General features: G+C 38.8%; 2 protein-coding genes across 2 annotated transcripts; one reads left to right on the top strand and one right to left on the bottom strand.

Annotated features, from left to right (window-relative positions):
* Nucleotides 1-2216: 2216 nt before the first annotated feature.
* On the bottom strand, nt 2217-12623 carry LOC148130665 (uncharacterized). Its single transcript, XM_087962891.1, has 5 exons — nt 12429-12623; nt 7108-7249; nt 5607-5652; nt 4543-4629; nt 2217-2854 (listed from the first exon to the last, which is right to left on the bottom strand). The coding sequence occupies exons 1-5, from the start codon at nt 12621-12623 to the stop codon at nt 2761-2763; spliced, it is 564 nt and encodes a 187-aa protein (XP_087819017.1). The 3' UTR covers nt 2217-2760.
* A 4950-nt stretch (nt 12624-17573) lies between these two features.
* H2AZ1 (H2A.Z variant histone 1) lies at nt 17574-21615 on the top strand. The gene is made up of 5 exons (XM_026672691.2): nt 17574-17773; nt 18348-18425; nt 18806-18919; nt 19967-20096; nt 20204-21615. The coding sequence occupies exons 1-5, from the start codon at nt 17771-17773 to the stop codon at nt 20263-20265; spliced, it is 387 nt and encodes a 128-aa protein (XP_026528476.1). The 5' UTR covers nt 17574-17770; the 3' UTR covers nt 20266-21615.
* The last annotated feature ends 536 nt before the right edge of the window (nt 21616-22151 follow it).

The raw sequence follows: 22151 nt of genomic DNA, 5'->3' as shown, positions 1-22151 counted from the left end.
CACATATATGACATGGAGAAACAACACAGTCTAGTTCAGGTACATGGTGAGAGAAACGAATCTTGTGAGTTTACCAGACGGGTGGCATAGGGAACAGAGCTGTTACAGAATATGGTAGACCTGCTAGAAATACTTCAAAACCTCCCCCCAGAAGGGAGAAACAGAAACAGACTGTGAAGTGGACATGTGGGGTCTCTAACAATGCTTTGAGCTCTAAGCACATCACACTTATAAGCAGTATCCTGAATAATGGGAAGTGAGCTTCCTATAATCTTCTCAGCTGTTCTCATCACTCTCTGTAGGGATTTTCTATCTGAGGCACCGCAGCCACCAAACCAAAGAGTGATTCGGTTTGTTAAGACGCTCTCAATTGTGCCTCTGTAAATAGTGGCCAGGACAAGAGAAAGATGTGGTCTTCTCACCCGATGCAGGAAATGCAGACGCTGGTTTGCATGCTTCACTAAAATGACGTGTGGAGAGACCAATTCAGATTGTTAAAGAATAAAATATCGTCTGCTTTTCTGCCTGAGCCAAGAAGGCTGTACAGGTAATCCTTGCTGAACAACCCTAACTGGGACCAGAATTTTTGTCATTAAGTGAAGTCATTAAGCAAAGCATCATGTGACAACATTGCTTAGTGACAGTAGTATTGACAGCCCCAACTGTGGTCATTAGGTGAGGATCACGCCATTGTTAGGCAAAGACCCAGATTTCTTCTTCTCTGCTGCACTTGCCTCCGGTTCAATTCCCCCCATCCACCTCTCTGCTCCCACATCTGTCCTTTTGTACACCTTGGACTCTGATGCCACCATCCCCAGCTAATATTCATCATCTTCTTCCTTTTGCTGCTGAAGAGGCACATCCAGCTGAGGCCACTGCTGGCCCTTTGTGAGTCCTCACAACACTTTTGCAACATCTCACGGAAGCTTTGCAAATGGTCAACAGCTGCCTCGGCTGTCAACTGGGAGCGGCAGGTGAATAGGGTGGCTAAAGGGGCAGAGATAGCAATAGCATTTATATACTGCAAGCAGAGTCAGCATACTGCCTCCAACAATCTGGGTCCTCATTTTGCTGACCTCGGAAGGATGGAAGGCTGAGTCAGTTTTGAGCCGGTGAGAATTGAACTACTGGCATTTGGCAGAGTTAGCCTGCAATGTTGCATGCTAACCACTGCATCACCATGGCTCCTGGGGCATGGGGGATGGGAGATACAGGCAGGTGGGGAGAACTAAGAGCAGAACTGCAGTCATATTATTGGGGGTGGATTGTCAAGCTTTCAAATTTTGTTCATGTGACTGTGGAGGTGCTGCAACTGCAGTAACTTCAAGAACCAATCATAACTACTCTTTGTTCAGGATCATCAAAGCTTCAAATGGTCTCTAAATTAAAGGTCTTTCAACAAGGACTACCTGCATCTTATATGAACCTGAACAAATTATTTCAGGAGCTTCCATCCTACTTCACTTACTGTCACCGTTAAATAAACTACAGGGATTTTGTGATACTCTGTAATGGTATGTTGGAGTGACCTTGGGAGACCAGACCAAGAGACGCCACCAAGGGAATGATCAGCAAAGAGAGAGCATGACCCACAGCTGGGGATAGTGGATGGGGCAAGAGGCTCAGAAGGGGCCCTCCCTAGTCTTTCAGATGTAAAAGAGGCACAGGGTGAATGTTTTTTTCAAACTTGAAAGATTTTATCAACATAGCTTTACAATTAAGTAGAATTAACACATCTGGTTGTGTTTTCTATCTGGCTCGCCCCTCAAGGCCAACAGTCATACATCAAATTGCTTAAGTTTTCCAACATATAAGTAAAACTCCTTCTCACTTGAATATTTTTTATGGCTTCTAAAATGGCCCTACAGTTGGGCATTTATCCCATTTAAGGCTGCCTTTGGGCTTAATAGGAGCTGGGGAGGAAACTTCTATTATCTGATGTAATGGGGTTGCAGTGGGCCTTGTTTGGGAGCCAGGAGCATCAATTTGGGTATGATAGGATTAGCAATAAGTGAAGCTGGGTTTGATCCTGGTCACATAAAGGAAGAAGAGGTGTAGCTTCCATTTCTCCATCGCACTAAATCCTCCTTTAGATTTCAAATCTGACTGTAGCAATAACTAACCTAGGTTGACTTGTAAAATGACTCATGTCCACAACAAATAGGTTTATCAAACAGTCATAACAAATGCAGTGCACAGCACAGTCCAAAATGTTGCATGAAACAAGCATTTAATATTACCCACAAAATGTAACACACATTTAAGGCCAGGAGTTATGCCTGTTGTATAACATCATTACTCCCTTGGGAACATAAAAACAAAGGTACTCTATGACAAACATAGAGGCAGCTTCTGCTCAATGTAATTAGTGTCTCCTGTGATGTGCATTGTGATAGTGTGATGGTTAACCAAAGGCGGATGCTAAATACAGGCAATGCCTATTATGTATTGCACGGTAACAATATATCATGTTTACTTCTGGCACATTCAATTATTGAAATGCTTAATAAACTGCATCATTTAAACATTAGTCTTGAGTTCTAAACTACTTCATTGGTCTTATTTTAATACCAATGTTTGGTACATTAAATAACTTAAATGGAGATACAGCTGGATATTTAATAATTTTGTTTCTTCTTGTACTATACAGTAAACTATGGCAAGTCATATCAAATAGAAATTTCCACAAGCAAGTAATACAATGGGGGAACAAGAAGAAGCAAATACACTTGAAACTATGTCCCTAAATAATTCTTGTCTTCAAGGTAGCTCTCTATTCCTGATGTTGTCCAGAAGATTTTGAGCTTCTTGGACGCCATGACCAGCTGCGACATTTAGGAGTTTTTCTACATCCCTGGAATAGATTAAATTAGTTGTATAGAGAATGGCAGAGAATGAGCAATTCTGTCCTGACGTAGCTTCTTTATTATTTCTAATACTAGAATCCATTTCTATTTTATTGTTGCACTGTCTCTTTCCTGTGTCTCCATTATCTACTGAATTACTATATTTTGAGAAGTATCACTTGACATTCAGAGAAAATGCAGTACGGTGGTAGTCTGAGTCATCTCGATATATATATATATATATATATATATATATATATATATATATATATATATATATATATATATATATATATATATATATATATATATATATATATATGTTTTCTGAGGTTCTCGCAGGTATTTGTATGTGGATCTTTGGTTATTCGGGTTTTCTCCCGCGTAAGATTCAAAGTATCTAGGCAACGTTTCGGCGAGGTGGCATATATAGTGATCTATATAGATATATAGATATATAGATATAGATAGATAGATAGATAGATAGATAGATAGATGATAGATGATAGATAGATAGATAGATAGATAGATAGATAGATAGATAGATAAAGTTTTTTTTCAATATCTCTCTTTTACATGAGATGTATTTATACACTGAATGTTGTATAAACACATGTCAAACCGAAGTTTGCTACTGAGTTTTCCATGCGCGCTATGCTGAATAGAAGTCCCAACCTTGCCTCTCTACAAGAGAAAGGGGCAAACTTTGGCCCATCATCTGTTTTAATGCTCTTTGCAAGGAATTAGTAGATTTCTGTCAAAAACCAGTGAATATCGCTGTGACTAGTTATGATGGAAGAAGGCAAAAACTTCTGGTCCTTCATAAACTCAGCATTCACAGGAGTGCACTTGCAGCAGCTTGCCTCTAGATCCCTTTTTTTTGCATTTGAAAAGACTGAGCATATGGCATTTCTCTGTCTCCCAGCAAGCATGATTTCCACAAAGCAGTGAAAATAATACAATGCTTGCTGTCTACTAAGGATCATTCACATGCCCCAATGAGATAGTGCTTGATCTGTGCCTTTCCTGGTCACTTGCTTGTCACTTGCTGTTGAAGGAGAAAGAAAAAATGTCAGCAAGAAGAGAAGGAGGAACCTAAAAACAAAATGGCTTCCCTTCCTTTGTATACAGGTAGCCCTAGACTTACAACAGCTCATTTAGTGACCATCTGAAGTTACAGCGGCACTGAAGAAAGTGACTTATGACTGTTTTTCATACTTATGACCGTTGTAACATCCCCATGGTCGTGTGATATACATTTGGATGCTTGACAACTGACTTACATTTATGATGGTTGTGACAAGCCAAGTCTATGGGGAAACCAGATTCACTTAACAACCGGGTTACTAATTTAACAACTGCCGCAATTCACTTAACAAATGGGGCAAGAAAAGTCATAAAATGGGGCAAGACTCACTGAATGAATTTCTCTCACTTAGCAACTTAAATTTGGGGCTCAATTGTGGTCGTAAGTTAAGGACTAGCTGTATTCTGCATTTGCTTCGGCCTTGTGTACTCTTGGCCCAGATTTCAGCCTAGAAATTCCCTCCTCCAGATTTCAGCCTAGAAATTCCCTCCTCCAATGGGAGGAAAACAGGTTCCCCATTCTTGTTTTTGATGCTATATCAATTTGGCTATTAGTTTCTGAGAATTCTGAGAACAGAACTCCCACCAGAGCAGGAAGCAGTAGACATACCTGTCTTTAAGCCCAGTTGTCATATTCTTCAGTTTGCCAACAGCCAAATTAAAAGAGGAATGGGGGTGGCCTTTCTCAGCTGCTTGTCTGAAAAAGAGGAAGCAGACAGGCAATCGAAACCCCTATTTCTAAGAAATAGGATGGCTTTGTACTTCTCATCATGCTCCTATTCACTGACTTGTCATCTCTGGATAGTCAAGAATAATTGAGGACAGTAACAGAGCCAATATTGTAATCCTACAGCCCCACATGCAGTTTTTAACCCATAATGCAGAGTTGCACAATCTATAGTCCAGGGCCATTTGTAGATCCTTTCCAAAAGCCTAGCATACATTCTTAAAACAATCCAACAAATCCATTGTAATATTTAAGGGGGAAACATTATTAAATACATGTGGAGCAGTAATCTTAGCTGCATTTAATTCCATCAATGTAACTTTAATTAATGTACATTTATATTAAACCCAATCATATTTTACTTTGTTCCTGGTCCCATCTCCACTTTTTGCAGTAGATTCCCCCCATTTTCAAAGGGAAAAATGTGATCGTCAGTGCAAAAAGAATTTTGCAGCTCCAGCTCAAAGGAAACTGATACATGAAGAACGTTAAAGTTGTTCTCCCAATAAAATGACAATGTCGATCCAACCTCTACATCACAGACCCTCACACTTTTCAAGACAAAAGAAGGAACACATCTTCCCCAGAGTTATTGCTACACTAAAATTATATTGCCTATACAAGACTGTGAAAGGAAAGGTGTTATGTCTTTCTTTGCAACTCATCTTCTTATTGGAGCTATTCGATGGTACAGTTTAAATAGTTCTAAACGGCTTTCAAATGGTAATGGAATAAATGTTAAATTGGAGACCCTCCCATTCTCTTTCAAGGTGTCTATCCCTAAGTGCTGCCAAAATTGAACAAGAATTGTGGATGCAAAGCACTTTGGAATCATGTGTCTATTCTTCAAGATCTGTTCTAATAAACATACAGGAGAGTTAGGTGTAAAAATTGAGGGCAAAAATTCGATATTAGATTACAAATCAAATTTACCCTAATTCACTTACCTGAACCACTGCATGGCCTTCTCTTCATTCTTTTCTACACCAATTCCTAGCAATGAAAGTCAGAAACAATAGAATAATTTGTTGTTGTTTCTTGCTCCTGTTTTATGAACTAGCAGCCTTCAACTAATACAACATGTGTGCTAAATATAGGAGTCAGAGTTTGTCTAGATCAGGGGTGTTAAACTCAATTTCATTGAGGGCTGCATTAGGGTTGTGTTTGACCTTAGGGGGGCGGGATGGCTGTGGCCAACTTATCACTCATGTTGGGGGCACCTGTGGTGGCCCAAGCACTCTACCAGTGAAAATGGGCTCCCGAGCTTTGTTTTCAGCTGCGATGGCCTCCTGCAACCCTTTGGCAGCAAAAATGGAACTTGGGAGGGCCGCATGGGCCTTGAGTTTGACACTCCTGGTCTATATGGAATACAGGCTTGCAGACTAGATGTTCTTGGAAACTATGCAGGGTTTACTGCCTATGATAGGAGCCAGGTTCTTTGATAAAGTGATTGCTAAAATTTAAGATGTCAAATGTTGATGTCCATTTCTTCAAGAAAAATGACAGTTTGTCCCATGGACCACAGTAGTTGTCAATGATAATACAGCACTCAGCTTGCCAGTGATTTAGAGCAAATTATTTTGGTAACCTTATGCTGTAGACTCCATTCCAGCTTTCTCTCATGATCCTCATATATACTTTAGATAGCAGAACTGCAACATCTCTTATATCCTTGAAGTATGTTAAAATCTTGTGGTTCACAAAACGACATGCACAATTGTTCTAAAGGCCATACCATAGTTTAGTCTTTGTATGCAAAGCATTGCATATTTTTCTGGTACCTCAATTTAGAGAAGAATTGTAACCTGAAGCAACTTGAAGCAGTGGCTCTTAGCTCAAGGGAAGGAAAAGAAGGCTATGACAATTTTGTCTGAAGTCCTGTAAGCCAAATGAGTCTAATGAGTTGCATTTGGTCTTTGTCTGAAATTTCCCCATAAATGATAGAAAGTATATATTCATCTCCCAGATAATGCTGTGTTGGGAAAAATTATAAATCCTGTCTAATTGAACACTTGCCATAAGTTTCAGGAACCATGATTCTATTAAATCTTTAAGACAGCCAATAATATTAATGACCGATGTGCTAGAATGCTATTCACCATTTTCTTTCTATGTATATAAAATACAGATAGGAGAAATTCAGATATGCAACTACTGATCTGTGAACCTCACAATTATGTCTCCTTTTCAATATTTATGTTTCAGCATAATATGTGAAAACAGCCAATCTACTTCAATCATAAACATACATGAAAACCAGGAATCACAAATTAAGGTAATGAATAAATTTCCAATTTTCCAGAATGTATTTAAATGTGAAAATAATTTATATTTCAGTCATGCCAAGGTCCATATAAAGAAACAAAGATCTCTCATGTGTATCATTTTCACAAATCCAAAGGCTGAAAACCTGGGTTAAGGATTGGTCACTTCTCAAGTCAGATTTACCTTTCAAGTATCTCTGTCCCACAATATGCTGGGCATTGGGATATCCAAGATGAGCATACATGTGAGCCACGTGGAAATGGAAATTTTCATAACACAGCAAGATATAAAGGAGCAGGAAAATGGAGCCAACAATAGCCATCAACTATAAAAATAAAATAAAATAAATTGAAGTAGCCTGAAGTTTTCTATAGATTTTTTTTGTTCTCATTTCTATGATATATTCTCACTTCTCTTCCTTATATCACAAAAGCATGGGGATAGGCCAATGGACTATTTTTCTGGAGAGAATAATCCATTTTAAGGACTTAAAGTTGCACCCAGATCATTTGTCACAGGCTGCATCTAAACTAAAGTGAGATGTGTTGCATTTCCAGAGAAAATACAACATTTCTAAATATGTGCCCACGGATATTCAAAAGTCATGAAAAATCTGTGGTGTGTGTGTGTGTGTGTGTGTGTGTGTGTGTGTGTGTGTATACTTTTGAAACAGAACTGATTCCTGCAGACAGAAGGTTTCTGGAAGTGGTTTGCCATTATCTTCTTCAGAGTAACTAGCCCAAAGTCACGCAGAGGGCTTTGTAGCTAAAACAGGGTTAGAACTCAACTAAGGCATAAATTACCACCTTCAAGTATTGCCACAATAAAGTTCCTCTCCACGGCTCCTGAGGAACTGAGAATGCGGTCCTGAGCAACTATATCTCTAGGCCCAATGTAAAACTGGTTTATAATATTTATCCAAGGCTCCAGTGTACCAACAGAGTGTACCTTTTGATACAAAATGAAATTATTTATCCGGAACTACTATTTTCTTGTGTATGAACAGAGCAAAATTAGGCTTTCTGATTTTACTTTGCAAGAAAGCAACTGCAGTGATTCCTTTGAATCAGGGATAAATGCCTTCATCATAATAAATTTCAGCTTTTTTATTACCTCTGATTTTTTTTATTATCTCTTATTTATTATCTCAGTAGCTGGGACTGAAAAGACCCAAACTCATGCATTATAGGCTTCCCATACTGGTTTGAGATCTTAATGCAGCTAATATGGTTACTGAACAATTGAAAAATAGACAAAGGAACTGATCTCTGGTGCAAATTGGCAAGGGTGTTGCAGAAGTTTCTAATTGGAAGAAATCAAAAGAAATAAAGTAAATAGGGGCTTAAATTAAACAAAGGATTAAGAAACATATTGTTAAACAGCATTAAACCAGAGCTGGTCCCTCAGAATACAGATGAAATATCAGCGAAACAGGTACAGTAACAGATACAGTAAATTTAGCCTGAAGAACAGTAGCCAGCAAAAATTCAAGGAAACAGCCTAAAAAGAGGGAGCATAAGAATACAAAAGGAGCAAGAAACAAAGCTTTAAAGCAAGACACAGAAAGGAGGAAAGCAGCTAAAATCCCATTCCCTGCAGCTAATAAGGGGAGAGGGCACATTAGAGTGTTCAAAAAACTCAGAAATATCAATTGACATTTGTTGGTCAGTGTGGGAAGAGAGAAGGGCAGGCAAGGTTTTTTTAGGAGGAAATCACCCACTAATTGGCTGGTGGAGGCCAGAGACTTGAAGAGAAGGAAAATTGAAGGATTTAGATGAGGATAACCAAGCAGCAGGAATAGCCTAAAATTGCTCAGACTTTTGTAGTGAAAGGAATTGCTATGGGCATTTTGCAAGGGAGGGAAAAGAATATAAATATGTACCATATTTTAAAAATGCAATTGCACTTTTAATGAGACTGTCCAGCCTGTAATATACAGTATAATCTGAGGAACCTCTTTTTTTACAAGTTAAAGAGAGATACACTGAGCTTAATATCGTAGTGTCCTTTAAAGGTATTGTTGGAAGAAATATCCATCTGGTTCAGTTCCAAGTGGGGAGAAAGACACTGGAAACATGGAGGCTGTTTGTAAAGAGAGTTTATTGATGACTAGAACCACATGGGTTTGAAGTCCTGGTGCAGCTGAACACATGGAGTGGACAGAAAAAGGTATTCATATCCTCTCTTGGGCCTTTTCCTTGAGCTTCCTGTTCCTTTGCAAGAAATGTATTCTGCTTATCAGACTCCCAGGGGGTCATAGCTGAGGTTGTCTGAGATAAGTTTGGTTGAACCTTGCTGGGTGATGCAATGAAGGGGCTTGGTTGGGCCATATGATGAGCTCTGCTGATAGATAATCCTATTATGTCCTGGAGGGTCATGTCTTAATCCCATCATCCTGGAGCTGAAGGTCTAATTGTCTTGTAGATAGGATGGCTCCGTCTTTCTATATGGGCACCAAACATCTGCTGGCAGCAGGGAGCTGCTCTTTGTCTTTAAAAACATGTTTCTCCTTTTCTCATCCAGAGAAATATAATATTCTGCCTTTTTAATATTTCCTAGAATATTTCATTCTTCTAGGAGAGGGGTGAGGGCCAACTTTCTACAGTATATTTGTAACTGTGAGATGTTACCTATTTCTGTATATTGGTATGGTTGCAGCTTTTCCCATACAAGTAGTAATATTGTACTTGGTGTCCAAAATTAAATGATTTTTTTTTCTGTCTCTCATTGGTCCCTCCAGGAAATTGCCCCTTATCGTGGCCATGCCAGATACAGATCTGTTTAAAGTGAATTGTATAGGAGTGGAAAGGATCCTGACTGGAAGATCTCTGAAGAAGTCAATTTCTCAAATGCAGAGCAGCATTTTGGATACTATTGTAGATTTGTTTGGTTTTATTTCTTCTTTCGTGAAACAGGGTTTGTTTTTGTTTTAAGTATCCCTGCATGAGAAGACAAATGGAAGAATAGATGGATAGTTTTGTTTTAGGCAGAGTAACTGTGATCTGTTTTCTCCATGTAATAAAAAAATGGGGCATTCACACTGCTTTTGTACAGATTGTTGATGGGTTAGTTTATCACATATTCGCAGGCAGCAGCTGACAATTTATTGGAAGCCAAACAGTATCACAGCTAGAAAATCTCCACCTTCTACAATGGTTTAAATACCTACTTGACAGCCTCTGGCCAAATAAAAGTCAGCTGTCTTTTTAAGCCTGACAACTTGTGTTTTTAATCACCGTGTGCCTGGTTATCAGCAATGAGCTCTTGTAACAGAAAACACTGTCCTAGGGAACAGATGTCACATTGAATAGAGTTTTTTTATGCTTTAAAATTGGTTGTAATGTTTCTTCTGCAACTTTTGGATCTCTCCAGAAAGTTGTTTGAGATATTTACATACATTCAATCTAGGGATAGCTTGAAATATATTCTGTTTGTTTGTTTGCTTGCTTGCTTGACATGGACACTGCCTGATTCCAATTGAATCTGGACTGTTTACAAATTAAAAATAAACAACTGTATATAATCTAAATAAAAATCAATGTACAAGTTGGTAAATCTAGCTGATAATATTCATATACCCAGGAGTAGGATTCCACTGCTTTAACAACCGGTTTGCTGATCGCGCACTTCATGCACGCACGCCCCAAATGCACGCTCCGCATGCGCGCTCCGTGTTTAAAAGGGCTCTAATACTTACCTTCTACAGCAGTCCCTGTGAATAAAACAGCTGAGGCACAGCAAACCGCTTTGCCACATGAATCAGCTGTGCTCTAAAAAAAAAGAAATAAAGCACAGGAAAGAGCAGCAGCAGGCGGGCCCACATGCTCGTCGCAGCAATCTGGTTTGCTGCCAGCTGATCTTCAGAGCAAGGGGTTCCCCCAAACCGGTCCAAACCAGTAGAATCCTACTCTTGCATATATCCTACAAAGAGCTTCGGCTACCAAGCCCTAAGCCTGAGAGAACAGCCAAGACTTTAAAACCCTCCCTCATCTTACATGAAAAGAGATATCTATGCTGCATTTGTAAAATAAATGCTTCTTCTAGGCAGCTCATGTGTGATCTATATTTCATTTTCAACTTTCCTTGGGTTTAGGAGCATTATGGGTATAGCATTGCCAGAATACCTAGGATAAGATGGTCCGAAGGCAATCAATTGAAAAGTAAGGGGCAGAGTTCCATGGACCTATGGTTGTCTTCATGCAAAACTCATGCTCTACAGTTGAGCACCTGTCATTCTGCATCAAAGTTCTGACATCTCTAAAGAAGACTGAGAAAGCTTCTTGTTGGAAAATCCTAGAATATTAATTCTAGTCAATATGGAGATCAGAAGTCGGCTTCTTTTCTGACCTGGGTGCCATCAATTAATCTTCTGCAATAGCCTAGCCTTACCCCCACCCTAAAACTATATCCAAAATCTTGTAAGATTCCCAAATCGCAAGATTTTCAATCTTTGTTCTTGAAATCCTTTGAAACTTCATGAAAAAGGCAAAGAGCTGGTAAGATTTTTGTAATTTTTGTGAATGCTGTTTTTAATTTATAATTATTTGAACTTAATCTGAGAAACTCATGGAGAGCTTGGTTCTACAGATGGGTTAAACAAATCAATGGACTGATTTGGTATAAAGCAATGTCTTATACTTATGAGCAGTAGTTACTAGGAGTTCGGTCTGGTTTAGCTACGTAGCTCTCTCTATTCTGTATTCTCTGGGTGTGCTGGACTCTGATTTCTGTCTTCCTCAGCCAACGCAAATACCAGGTTGTTGGCTGGGGTGATAAGAACTTTAATCCAAACTCATGTAATGACAGGTTTTAGAAATGTGTCTGACAAGGACTATTAGGGATGCTAGCTAATAATTGGCAATCTGATCCAATATTTACAGCATCGACAGATATAAATGTGTCCTTTTCTAATGGAAAGTCTGTCAGTCTATTTACCAGGCAGACTGATGGACAGATAGACAAGGTAGATAAGACTATAATCGACAATTATGAATGAAAATACCAGTCAAAATTACAAATATTAATTGCGTATAATTAAAGTCCTTATTATGCTATAAATGCTGACTGTCGGGGGAAATGGCTTGAAAATTGAAGATTTGGTAAGGGATACAAAAAAAAAAAAAAAAGCCAAATGAAGTTACAGCTTCATCAGGTTCACTGATTCTATCTTGAACATTTCATGCACTTCAGTGTCAAATGTGGCCATCTCAGAAATCAGTAGGGGCCTGGGTTTTTATTAAATCTGAGCCCCAAATCACAATAAAAATGACAACACTTTAAACACAGTGTCCCAAATTATATGCCAAAACTTCAGTATTCTTAAAAACAAACGCTTTAATCTGACACATTCTTTAAACTTAAGCTCAGACTAGTAGGCTCTTTTGTCACCATTAGAATCCAGTTGATAATAAAATACTAAAAACATAAAGTTACAGGTGCCTTTGGACAGAGAGAGTCTCCTATAATATCCACCACCATCCCAAATCCCAACAATGGTCACTCACCTCCCATTTGCTCCACTTAGAAGGTGACGGTTTCTTAACCCTCTGGGGAAGATTAACTTCATTATTTCCTCGAGCACCTGCCTGGCTGCCCGCTGTCTGCTTCCGCTGTACCGTTCCTGATTTCATGTTCCTCCCTGCTCTCGCATGCTTATTATTAGCCAGCTTTTTACTCCAGTGAAGCATTGCCTGTCTCATCCTCCTCCTGTTGCTCCCATTCATGCTTCATACCCAATCCCTGCTCTTTTCTTAGCCACGCTTCTTGCTCTTGATTTATAGCCAGCAAGAAAAATAAAATATAGGGTTCATCAAGGTGCACACAAAAGAAACACCAGATTCATCACTTCTCTCTTTCCAGCAAGCAAGATTCCTATACTTTTTTTTTCCCCTGGGAAATAAAGCTTCCTGGATTCTGGGAAATTTGTCAGGGGATTTATTTATTTAGCGTATGACAAATACATGGATTTATAGTGGTTCAAATGTTAATGTCCAGTCCACCCAGCCATTCAAGGACAGGGTGGTCTATGTTGAAAAAAAATCAGACATTGGGCCGCTGCAAGCTCTTGATTTGACATTTGGACACAATGTGATGGATATTTTGTCGAAGAGCACCACAGTCACACTGAGGGGTAGAGGCAACACCCCACTTAAACAATGAGTCCTGGCAGACACCATGTTGGGTGCGGATCCTGTTCAGAGTTGACCAATGCTGGCGAGGAAGGTCAAAACCTGGCACCTTTTGTGTAGGGTCAACTACGGAACTGCCTGTATCTGGGCTTTCAGCAGCCCATTTGTCTTTCCACTGTGTGTTGATGTCAAAGTTGATAGACAGCTGTTGAGCAAGTGCTAGAGAGGGCTTTCTGGATTTAAGCCTCAGGGATACTTGCGTGAGATAAATGCAAAATGATGGGCATAATCAAACTGTCCTGTCCAACAAGGGAGATAATCTTGTTTTCAGCAAGCTTCTAGACATTTTTGGGTTTACATTTTGTTCTGTAAGACATTTTTCAGCTTTACTCTGATTTCTTAATAAATACCAGACCAATAAATACCAATTAAATGGTAACTAATTAGATATCAATTAAAAAAAGATGTGAACTATTTTAAAGAAACGTACAGTTTTCCATCAAGATAAAAGCAAGCTTTCCTTTGGCTTGAATTAAAATAATAGCCATTCTATTAATGTTCTAATAAGCGTGCATGTGCACAGTCATACACAATAGTTCTAACTGCATTGCTGCATTAAATTAAAAGTGAAATCTAAGTATTAGTTATTGCCATAAACTTTCAGAGTCTTGGGCATTTTGGGGAAGCACGAGAGGATATTTAAGACCATAGTTATCTACTTTTTATTTTTTACTTATATGCTCAATTTTCATAGCCAGCCATCTCAGACAAGTGACTCTGAGCGGTGAACAATTATAAAATAAATTAAAATCAGTACAAGCACCAATAAGTATTGTAAGTATTTGGCAGCCAAGTATTTATTTTTTTAGTTAATACACTATTCTACAACCTAGCATGAAAAAATTAAAATGTCTTCAAATCTTCTATATGCAAGACCAAACTTGAAATTTTAAAATATTGTTCTTACATATTCTTGCACTATACTTCACTTCCAGTTGAACAATAGAACTTCTTGATAGGAACGATTCCACAACTGAATCAATTACCTAGTGGGTGGCCAAAAATCAGTCTAGCAATCTTCAGACCAATACATCTTATTGAATAGCATACACTTGTGTGAACTGGAATGAAATTTAACAACTTGAATGTATTAAACACTCATTGTTTAAACAAGTGTCGTAAACCTTTTGATGTATTTAAATTAGGCAACCTCTCCTTTGATTGTGCTGGTAAAATTTCTTTTATTATTTGCTCATTTGAAATCAATCTTCTTGGAAGCCATAAGGCTTTGATATTACTTTGTCCTTTTTTTAAAATCTTGATGTCAAATTTGTGTCCGTTAATTCTTTTGAGAACGTCCGTCCTGTTAGTCCTACTAGAATCCAGAGGAGGGTATTGCTGTTAAACAATGGTATATATTACATTAGAGAAAGAATATGTGAAGGCATCTTGAACCTTGGATGTGAAGTTATTGGGGCCTGTGATAATGCTGTTGGTGTAAATGATGAGTTTCTTGTTGCTTGTGAGCTTTCATTATTGGAGATTTTAAGATAGGAATGTTTAACAGCTGTCTCTTATCTCTGAATACAACAAAATGGTAGTCTATATAGCCTACAGATCCACTTTAAGTACTATTATTTCCTGTCTCTCTTTGTCCTTTCCTCTTCAAACAATAGTGTCACTTCTTTATTTACTACCCGTCTTTCCCACTATGATGGTTGGACAAATTGGTCTCTTCCTTTGCTTCATTTTATTAACCTTACAACCTCGGTTAATTAATCTTAACCACCCTGACTCATAGGGTAGTTGGTTTCTTTTTCTCACACTAGCACCTTCCTTCCAATGTACTGGATTACAACTGACCCTACTTGTACTTTTCTTGGTACCAAATAAAAGATGGCTTGTAATTGTTCTCATTTGGGATATCTTATACAGCCCTGGTATTTTCTAGTGGTCTCCTGCCATGCCTGAATCTGCTTAGATTCCAGGCCCAGGCAAAATTAACCAGATGCTGCACCTGCTGAGACAATGATATATTTTCTTATAAATTTAGCTGTACTTGTTATTTAAAATTTATTTGCTTTTATCAGAGGTTTAGAGAGATGGTGGGAAATTGCCATATGCAAAGACCAATCTTCTCAATCAAGTGCCTTCAAGCTATATTAGGAGTGTAACTGGCTGGACTGTTAAATAGATAAGCTTCGACTGGTCACAGCTATCCAGGAGACATTTTGGATTCTATCTGAAAATGTCAGGTGCTGTACACAAATCTTTCTAAACACAAAGTGTATTAATCTACAATTAAGGTATAAGGTTCCTGACACAAAGTAGAGCTAAAAATTTTATAGTGATTAAGGCACTAGTGTAAGTGTAGGGAGACCACCGTATTCATGTCTATCATTTGTCAGGGAAGCACACTGGATGACTTTGGCCCAGTCACACTCTTTCAGCTAAAGACACAGTTTTGTTCTTGTGGCAAAAAAATGGAAACAGGGAGTGCAATATATATTATGAATTCCTAAAGGATGGTACTAACAAACAACAAGCATAATAAAGTTTTCTTTTCAAGAGAGAGAAAACTAAAGTTAATGACTATAACTACTTACTTGAATGTCCAATATATTTTTAAGAAAGCCTCTAAACTAATCACCTTCAATCTATTTTTATTGCACTATATTGAATGTACAGCAACTAATTAATGTACAAAGATTGGATTTCTGCAAACATACAAAATGGTTACTGGCTAATGTATTTCATCCAAGCTCAGCTCCAGATGTATTTTATTTTCTGTGGAAAAAAGCTGAAACCTGGACTAGCATACACATACCTCTCCCCGTTGTTCACCACTATCCAGTAAGCATATAGGATGGGTTTCCCAGGACATGCTGATTCATACATGACCCAAACAGTGGTGGGATTCAATTTTTTTTACTACCGGTTCTTTGGGCGTGGATTGGTGGGCGAGGCAAGGGAAGGATACTGTAAAATCTTCAGTCGGAGGTGGTATTTGCCAGTTCTCTGAACTACTCAAAATTCCCACTACCAGTTTTCCGGAACTGGTCAGAATCTGCTGAATACCACTCTGGACCCAACCCTATTTTAATTTGTATGGCATGCAAACTTCAAGGGAGTATTGGAAGAAAAATCCAATCCAGTGCCAAGCTAGGATAATTTTTTTTAAAAAATCAATGGAGGCTGGCTATAAGAAAACAAGATCTCTGTTTATTTGGTTTCCAGAAACTTCAGTGACAGGAGCATGTTTCTGGGGTGGCTGATAAAATGGCTGAGTGATGGATGGATCTTTATAGGGTTCTGGGTTTTTTGGGTTTTTTTGAGATGATCCAGGGGGTTGTGCAAAATAGTGGGCCTTGTGTCTTTTACTATTTCAATGGTGGTGAGTTAATCCTAATATGCCCTAAAAGTCATGTCCTATCCTTAGAATTTGGGGGGGGGGGGTGTAAATCTTAATCCCATCCACTCCCACTGAAGGCTGTAATTGTGGCTGAAGGTGTTTTGTTTATGAATAGATTGGCCCAGTCTTTCTGAATGGATGCAAAACTTGCATTCCTAAAGATCAGCCTCTTCAAGCTTCTTACTTTGAAACTGTTTTCCTATGGCAGAAAAACTGGGGCTGCTTTCTGCTTTTGTTAAAAAAAATTCTCTATTTCTCCTTTGGGGAAATATTCTGTCTCTTTTTAATATTAAGAATATTTTAAGGGGGCCTTCCTACAGGAGTCTATGTTTACAAACTGAAAGTTGATAAACATATCTCTAAAGAACTGGGTGTATCTTCAGTATGATTTGCTTTTTTCAATTTTGCTTTTTTAAAAGAGTGATTTCCTCAAGTTCTGCTTTTTTATAAATGCGATTGGATGCTCACAAACTTGTTTTTACATCCCCACCAGAAAGTTAAAATTGTGTCTTCTTACTTGATGGTGAAGGAGGAAGAGAAAAGAAAAGGAGTCAAAAGAAGTATCCCATGTATGTTTTGTTGACTAAAAACAAAAGAGGAATGCTTCCCATGCTGCAATGAACCTTAAAAGTAAGAGGACAAGAAGTACAGGATCTAAACTTATGCAGGAGAGATCCAACTAGAACTGAGGAGAAATTTCCTGACAGTGAGAACAATTGCCTCCAGAAATGGTGGCTGCCCCCATCATTGGAGGTTTTCAAAGAAAAGATGGGACAACATTTGCCTGGAATAGTACAGCATCTTCTGCTTGAGCAGGCGGTTGGATCAAAAGGCAACACTCCCCCCGCCTCCCCCCAAAAAGGTCCCTGTTATTCTGCTGTTCGAGGTCTGGGTCAAACCAACCCGCCTCGCCACGCTGCTTATGTTCTCTAATGAGAGATGGAGCAGCGAAGGACTGGAAAAGAGGCGGAGCTTTCAAGCGGCGAGTCCGCACGAGTTTCTCCGAACACTTAACAGTCCGTGGGTTCTTTTTTTTTTTTTTTCCCCATCTCACTTCCTATTGGTCGACGGAGAGCGCAGGGAGAACCGCCCCTTCGGGTCGATTGGCTGGGCTTGAGAGCAGGGTTCCCGGATGTTGAGACGTTACAACGGGTATAAAGGGCTCGTCGAAGGCGGGAGAGGGTGCAGTTTTGAACTGGAGTCGTCGTCAAAGAGCAGTGGCGGCAATCAAAAGACCGGAAAGTAGTCATCTTCGATTGGCCTAAAAACGATTCTCCTCCCGTGGGTGGACAGACCTCGTTGGAAAATGGTAAGATAACGGCTAAAAGGAACAATTTGGGAAGCGGGGGGCGCCCGGCTGAGCGGGCGGATTCTTCTCCCTCAAGGGCTCCCTTCAGAAGCGAGACAGCCTTGGGGGGGGGGGTACTTCCAACAGAATTCAGGCTTGAACGAATTGGGGAGGGGGGGAAAGCAAAGAGGGGCGCGGTCACGCACGCGGTACACCCTACTGCGGTGGTCGAGCGTTTTATAGTTCTTGAGGCGCATGCGCTCACAACCGTACTAAAGAGCGGTGGGCGCGTGCGCGGCGGCTATTTCAGCGGCGGGTGGGGGACGGCTGGCGTGGTTCCGCTCAATGCGCATGTCTCGTCTCCGCGCTTCCGAGGCTTTATTGGCTGAGGAACTCTGGGAGTTGTAGTCCACAAGTCTTAGAGTGGCCACGGTTGGAGCCCCCCTGCTCTAGATTTAAATGCCGAGGAACAGCCGCATCTTGTGCCTTTGCAAGGAAAAAGGGGCTCCTTTTCTCGGCGGCGGCGGGAGGCAAGAATACATGGTGTTAGTGAGGGACGTTTCTCGTGTAAGGGATTTCCTTTCTTTCTCCCCAGGCTGGAGGAAAAGCTGGAAAGGACTCCGGGAAGACGAAAACCAAGACGGTATCCCGGTCACAGAGAGCCGGTTTACAGGTGGGTAGGGCACGTTAAGAGTTTAGGGTATTTGTTTTTCGCATTTTCTGGCAAAAGGGAGGAAGCTAAAATATTAATCCTTTTAGAGCAGGGACCTCCAAACTTGGCAACTTTTAAGATTTGTGGACTTCACCTCCCAGAATCCCTCAGCTAGTCATGCTGGCTGGGCAATTCTGGGAGTTGAAGTCCACAAGTCTTAAAGTTGCCAAGTTTGGAGACTCCTGTTTTAGAGTTGAACTAGTTGCTGTTTGTTTTTTTTAAGCTACATAGATTTGAAACAAGTACAATTGTTACTTGTTGTAATTAGGTACAATTAAAAGATGAACAGTGGTAAATGTTGTATTTAAGTATTGAGCTTTTTTCTTCTTCTGAGTGTACAGTTTCCTGTTGGTCGTATTCACCGGCACCTGAAATCGAGGACAACAAGTCATGGGCGTGTGGGGGCTACAGCTGCCGTGTATAGTGCTGCTATCTTAGAGTACCTCACAGCTGAGGTGAGAGCTTGGTTTGGGTAAAAGCATCTTACAATTATAGGACCTATAGGATGTTGTTGTATTTTACCTTTTATTTCAAGTAGAATAGATGTATTTGTTACATTATTTACTGAATTTTTCTGGTCCAAAAGACAAGCTATAGTTATCCTAGAGCAGCATACAAGCAATATAAATCAATGCAAATAAAAGCAAATATTGTTTCAAAGGTCTCTAAGCATTTTTCTCTTGGCATAACTGATATAACTTGAGATAATAAAGGAAGAAATTCAGTGGAGAAAAAAACCCAAATTGAAATACAAAAGGGGATTGAAAAACACAATATGGTATATGAACTCCCAGAGTGTAGAGTAACTGAATATATTGTTGATATTGGTTATTAAAATCCAGGTGTAGTTGTCTACCAATTTACAAATAGAAATAGCAAGCACTCATGATCAATATAAGACATGACATTGGCTAATTGTCACTTTTGTACCTCACATTTTGGATTTCTGCCAAATTGTTAGTTTGCAGAACCAAATCTTTAAATGTTTTGGTTATTCAAAGCTTTAGATTAAAAAATATAAGATGGCAGCCTTAGTGTCCTCAATAGCTCCCACTGCAGTATATTCTCTGACTTATCTGTTCCTAAACTTCTGTTTCCTTCTGCAAACACTAACATCAGTTTTTTTTTCCATTCTTTACTACCCGAAATCACTGTTCAAAGCAAAGCAGCCATGGTTTGTTTGTGTGCATACACAACAAAATACCCAAAACATATTTTACAATGTGGCATGCACTACTGAAAATCACTGTTCCATAGGATGTTCTGCACATTTATATGCTATACTGATTGCCTTATTGCATTACCATAGCTCAGGGGAAATGTATCATTCTCCAAGTTCCTTTCCAGCATTTCTGATACGTTCCAGGAGCATGGACTGTCGAGACATCATTTGTTGTGGATACCAGCTTCTTTAACTTCTCCATAGGTCTCTATCTTCAATGAAGGCATGGTTTTAAATGGGATGCTTTGCAATTAACAATTTGTCTTGGTTTCATCTCTAGGTTCTTGAGCTGGCAGGGAACGCATCTAAAGATTTGAAGGTAAAGCGAATTACTCCTCGTCATCTACAGCTTGCAATAAGAGGTGATGAAGAACTGGATTCATTAATCAAAGCAACAATTGCTGGTGGAGGTATGTGCTAATTTTACTATTTTGTGGCATCTCTAGTTGGTGATGCTTTAACCTAATGATTCTGTGCTGCTGTCACTTAACTGAATCTTTTCCTTTTTTTCTTTCAGGTGTAATTCCACATATTCATAAATCTCTCATTGGGAAAAAAGGTCAACAAAAAACAGTTTAAAGGATTACTTATTAGAACTTTCAAAAAGCTATGTTGTCCATTGTTAGTGGATTTCCAATGGACTTCATCTGTGAAATACAATTTTGCCTTTCTTTAATCTTGAAGATGGAACCCATCAAGCTTTCTAACCAAAATTCTGCATTGAAGTCTTAATCTTATTTAAGTGTTACATGGCTTCAGAGAAGCTATTGTCTGTAGTGGTTTTTGACCGTTTTAGATATGTTGGATTTTAATGGGATTCTTGACATTGTTGCTAATATGTAATTTTTAATGCATTGAGTACATTTATTGAATTATACTATGACATTTAAAACAGATTTGGACATCAGCATTGCTAATTAAATGAAATTATAAAAACTTGAATTATAAAGCTTTGATGTTAATCTCTTGTAGTTAAGAACAAAAAGTTCCAAAAGAAACAAAAACTGTTTATGTCTTGTACAGAATCTGAAGGAGTTAAATGAATGGATTGCTTTAAGACAATATGTTTGAACCATTTTTAAGATGCTGACAATGTGTATGATTAGTTAGGTCAAGTTCTTGAAAAGTACTTTACAGTAAGCTATGTATTTATATTGTTTTAATTATTTGGTCCCCATTTCATGGAAGCTGCTGATCTTACTGAGTGCTAATGTGCATGCACTGTGCTAGCAACACATAAAAACCCTTGCAAAAACTGTTTCATGACCAATCACTGCCAAAGGAATCACATTAAGCCATATGACTTATATGGTTTTGGTTAATGTGTAAAGCTAAGCATTGTGGCTTGTATGCCACATCTGACCTGGGGTATTGTTCATGCTGTGCCTTCTAATGTTTTAAACTAATCTTCAGTACTTGCAGCTGTGTTGCTTCAGCTACCATTTGAAATAAGCATTCAGATAATTCCATCCAGTTCACTGTATATTAAAATTGAAATTTCCAATTGAACTTCATATACTCAGTATAAGGCTGTCCTGTCCCTTTCTTCACTCACCTAAAAATACATGCCTTAGAATGTATAATTTCAAAAAACTGACATTTTGTTACATTTGTGTCCTGAGTTTCCTGGGAAGAGACTATATTACTTGAATTTACTGTATTTCTGCCTTGTCAATGCTGTATGTCATAATAGATCATTAATTTCTTTACAGAAAAATGTACATTCTAAGTTTATTAAATTAAAACCAAATCATAAATCTTAAATATTTCTATACAGCATCAGTTTAGATTAAGTTGTTAAAAGATTTTTAACCATGATGGTTGTATTGACCCCAAATTAATGAGTTGGAAAAATGAAACAGGTATTACTTTACTTACCTGTTCTAGTGGGCATCATCTATAATGTACAAATAAAGTTACTGAAAAATATTTTGAATTGTGATGCTTACTTCACAAAGAAGCAAAGAGCTTTCAGCAATACAGTACTGTCATGTGGGAAAGTACTGAGTTGCATGCAGTGATTCATAGGTCTTGTAGTTCCAGACATGGCTTGCTAATGCCAGCAGCCTTGTCAAAAAATAAAGCATGTATCAGCCATCTTAATTTTGTCTTTGGGTGATGGGAGTTGATCATAATGGCCCTTAATGGTTACTAATTTAATTAGTAAATGGACTAGGATTCCTGAAACATGAAGAAATAACGTTAAACTGGTGTTAGAAAGTTTGCTTTTTTTTTTTTTTTAACTACCAAAGCTGTTCCCTGGTATCTGCTATCTTGCTTCAAGCACCTGGAAAAGTTTTGGAGATACTTAGGCGAAGGTCAAAAATAAATTTTGGGTAGTAGCACCCTCTTAATACTGCTAGTAAAACCAAATTTAAGGCAGCTTGCAAATACCTCAAGAGCAAAATCAATTGTAAAAATGACAGTGTTAGTCCACTAAGAATAAGCAAAGGCTGACGAGAACT

The sequence above is a fragment of the Notechis scutatus genome, chromosome 4 (genome assembly GCF_049901735.1).
Source record: "Notechis scutatus isolate UNSWTSFEM ecotype Mainland chromosome 4, rNotScu1.2, whole genome shotgun sequence".
Taxonomy (NCBI): domain Eukaryota; kingdom Metazoa; phylum Chordata; class Lepidosauria; order Squamata; family Elapidae; genus Notechis; species Notechis scutatus.
Note: the sequence above shows the minus strand (reverse complement) of the source record. Positions and strands in the feature narration are given on the sequence as shown.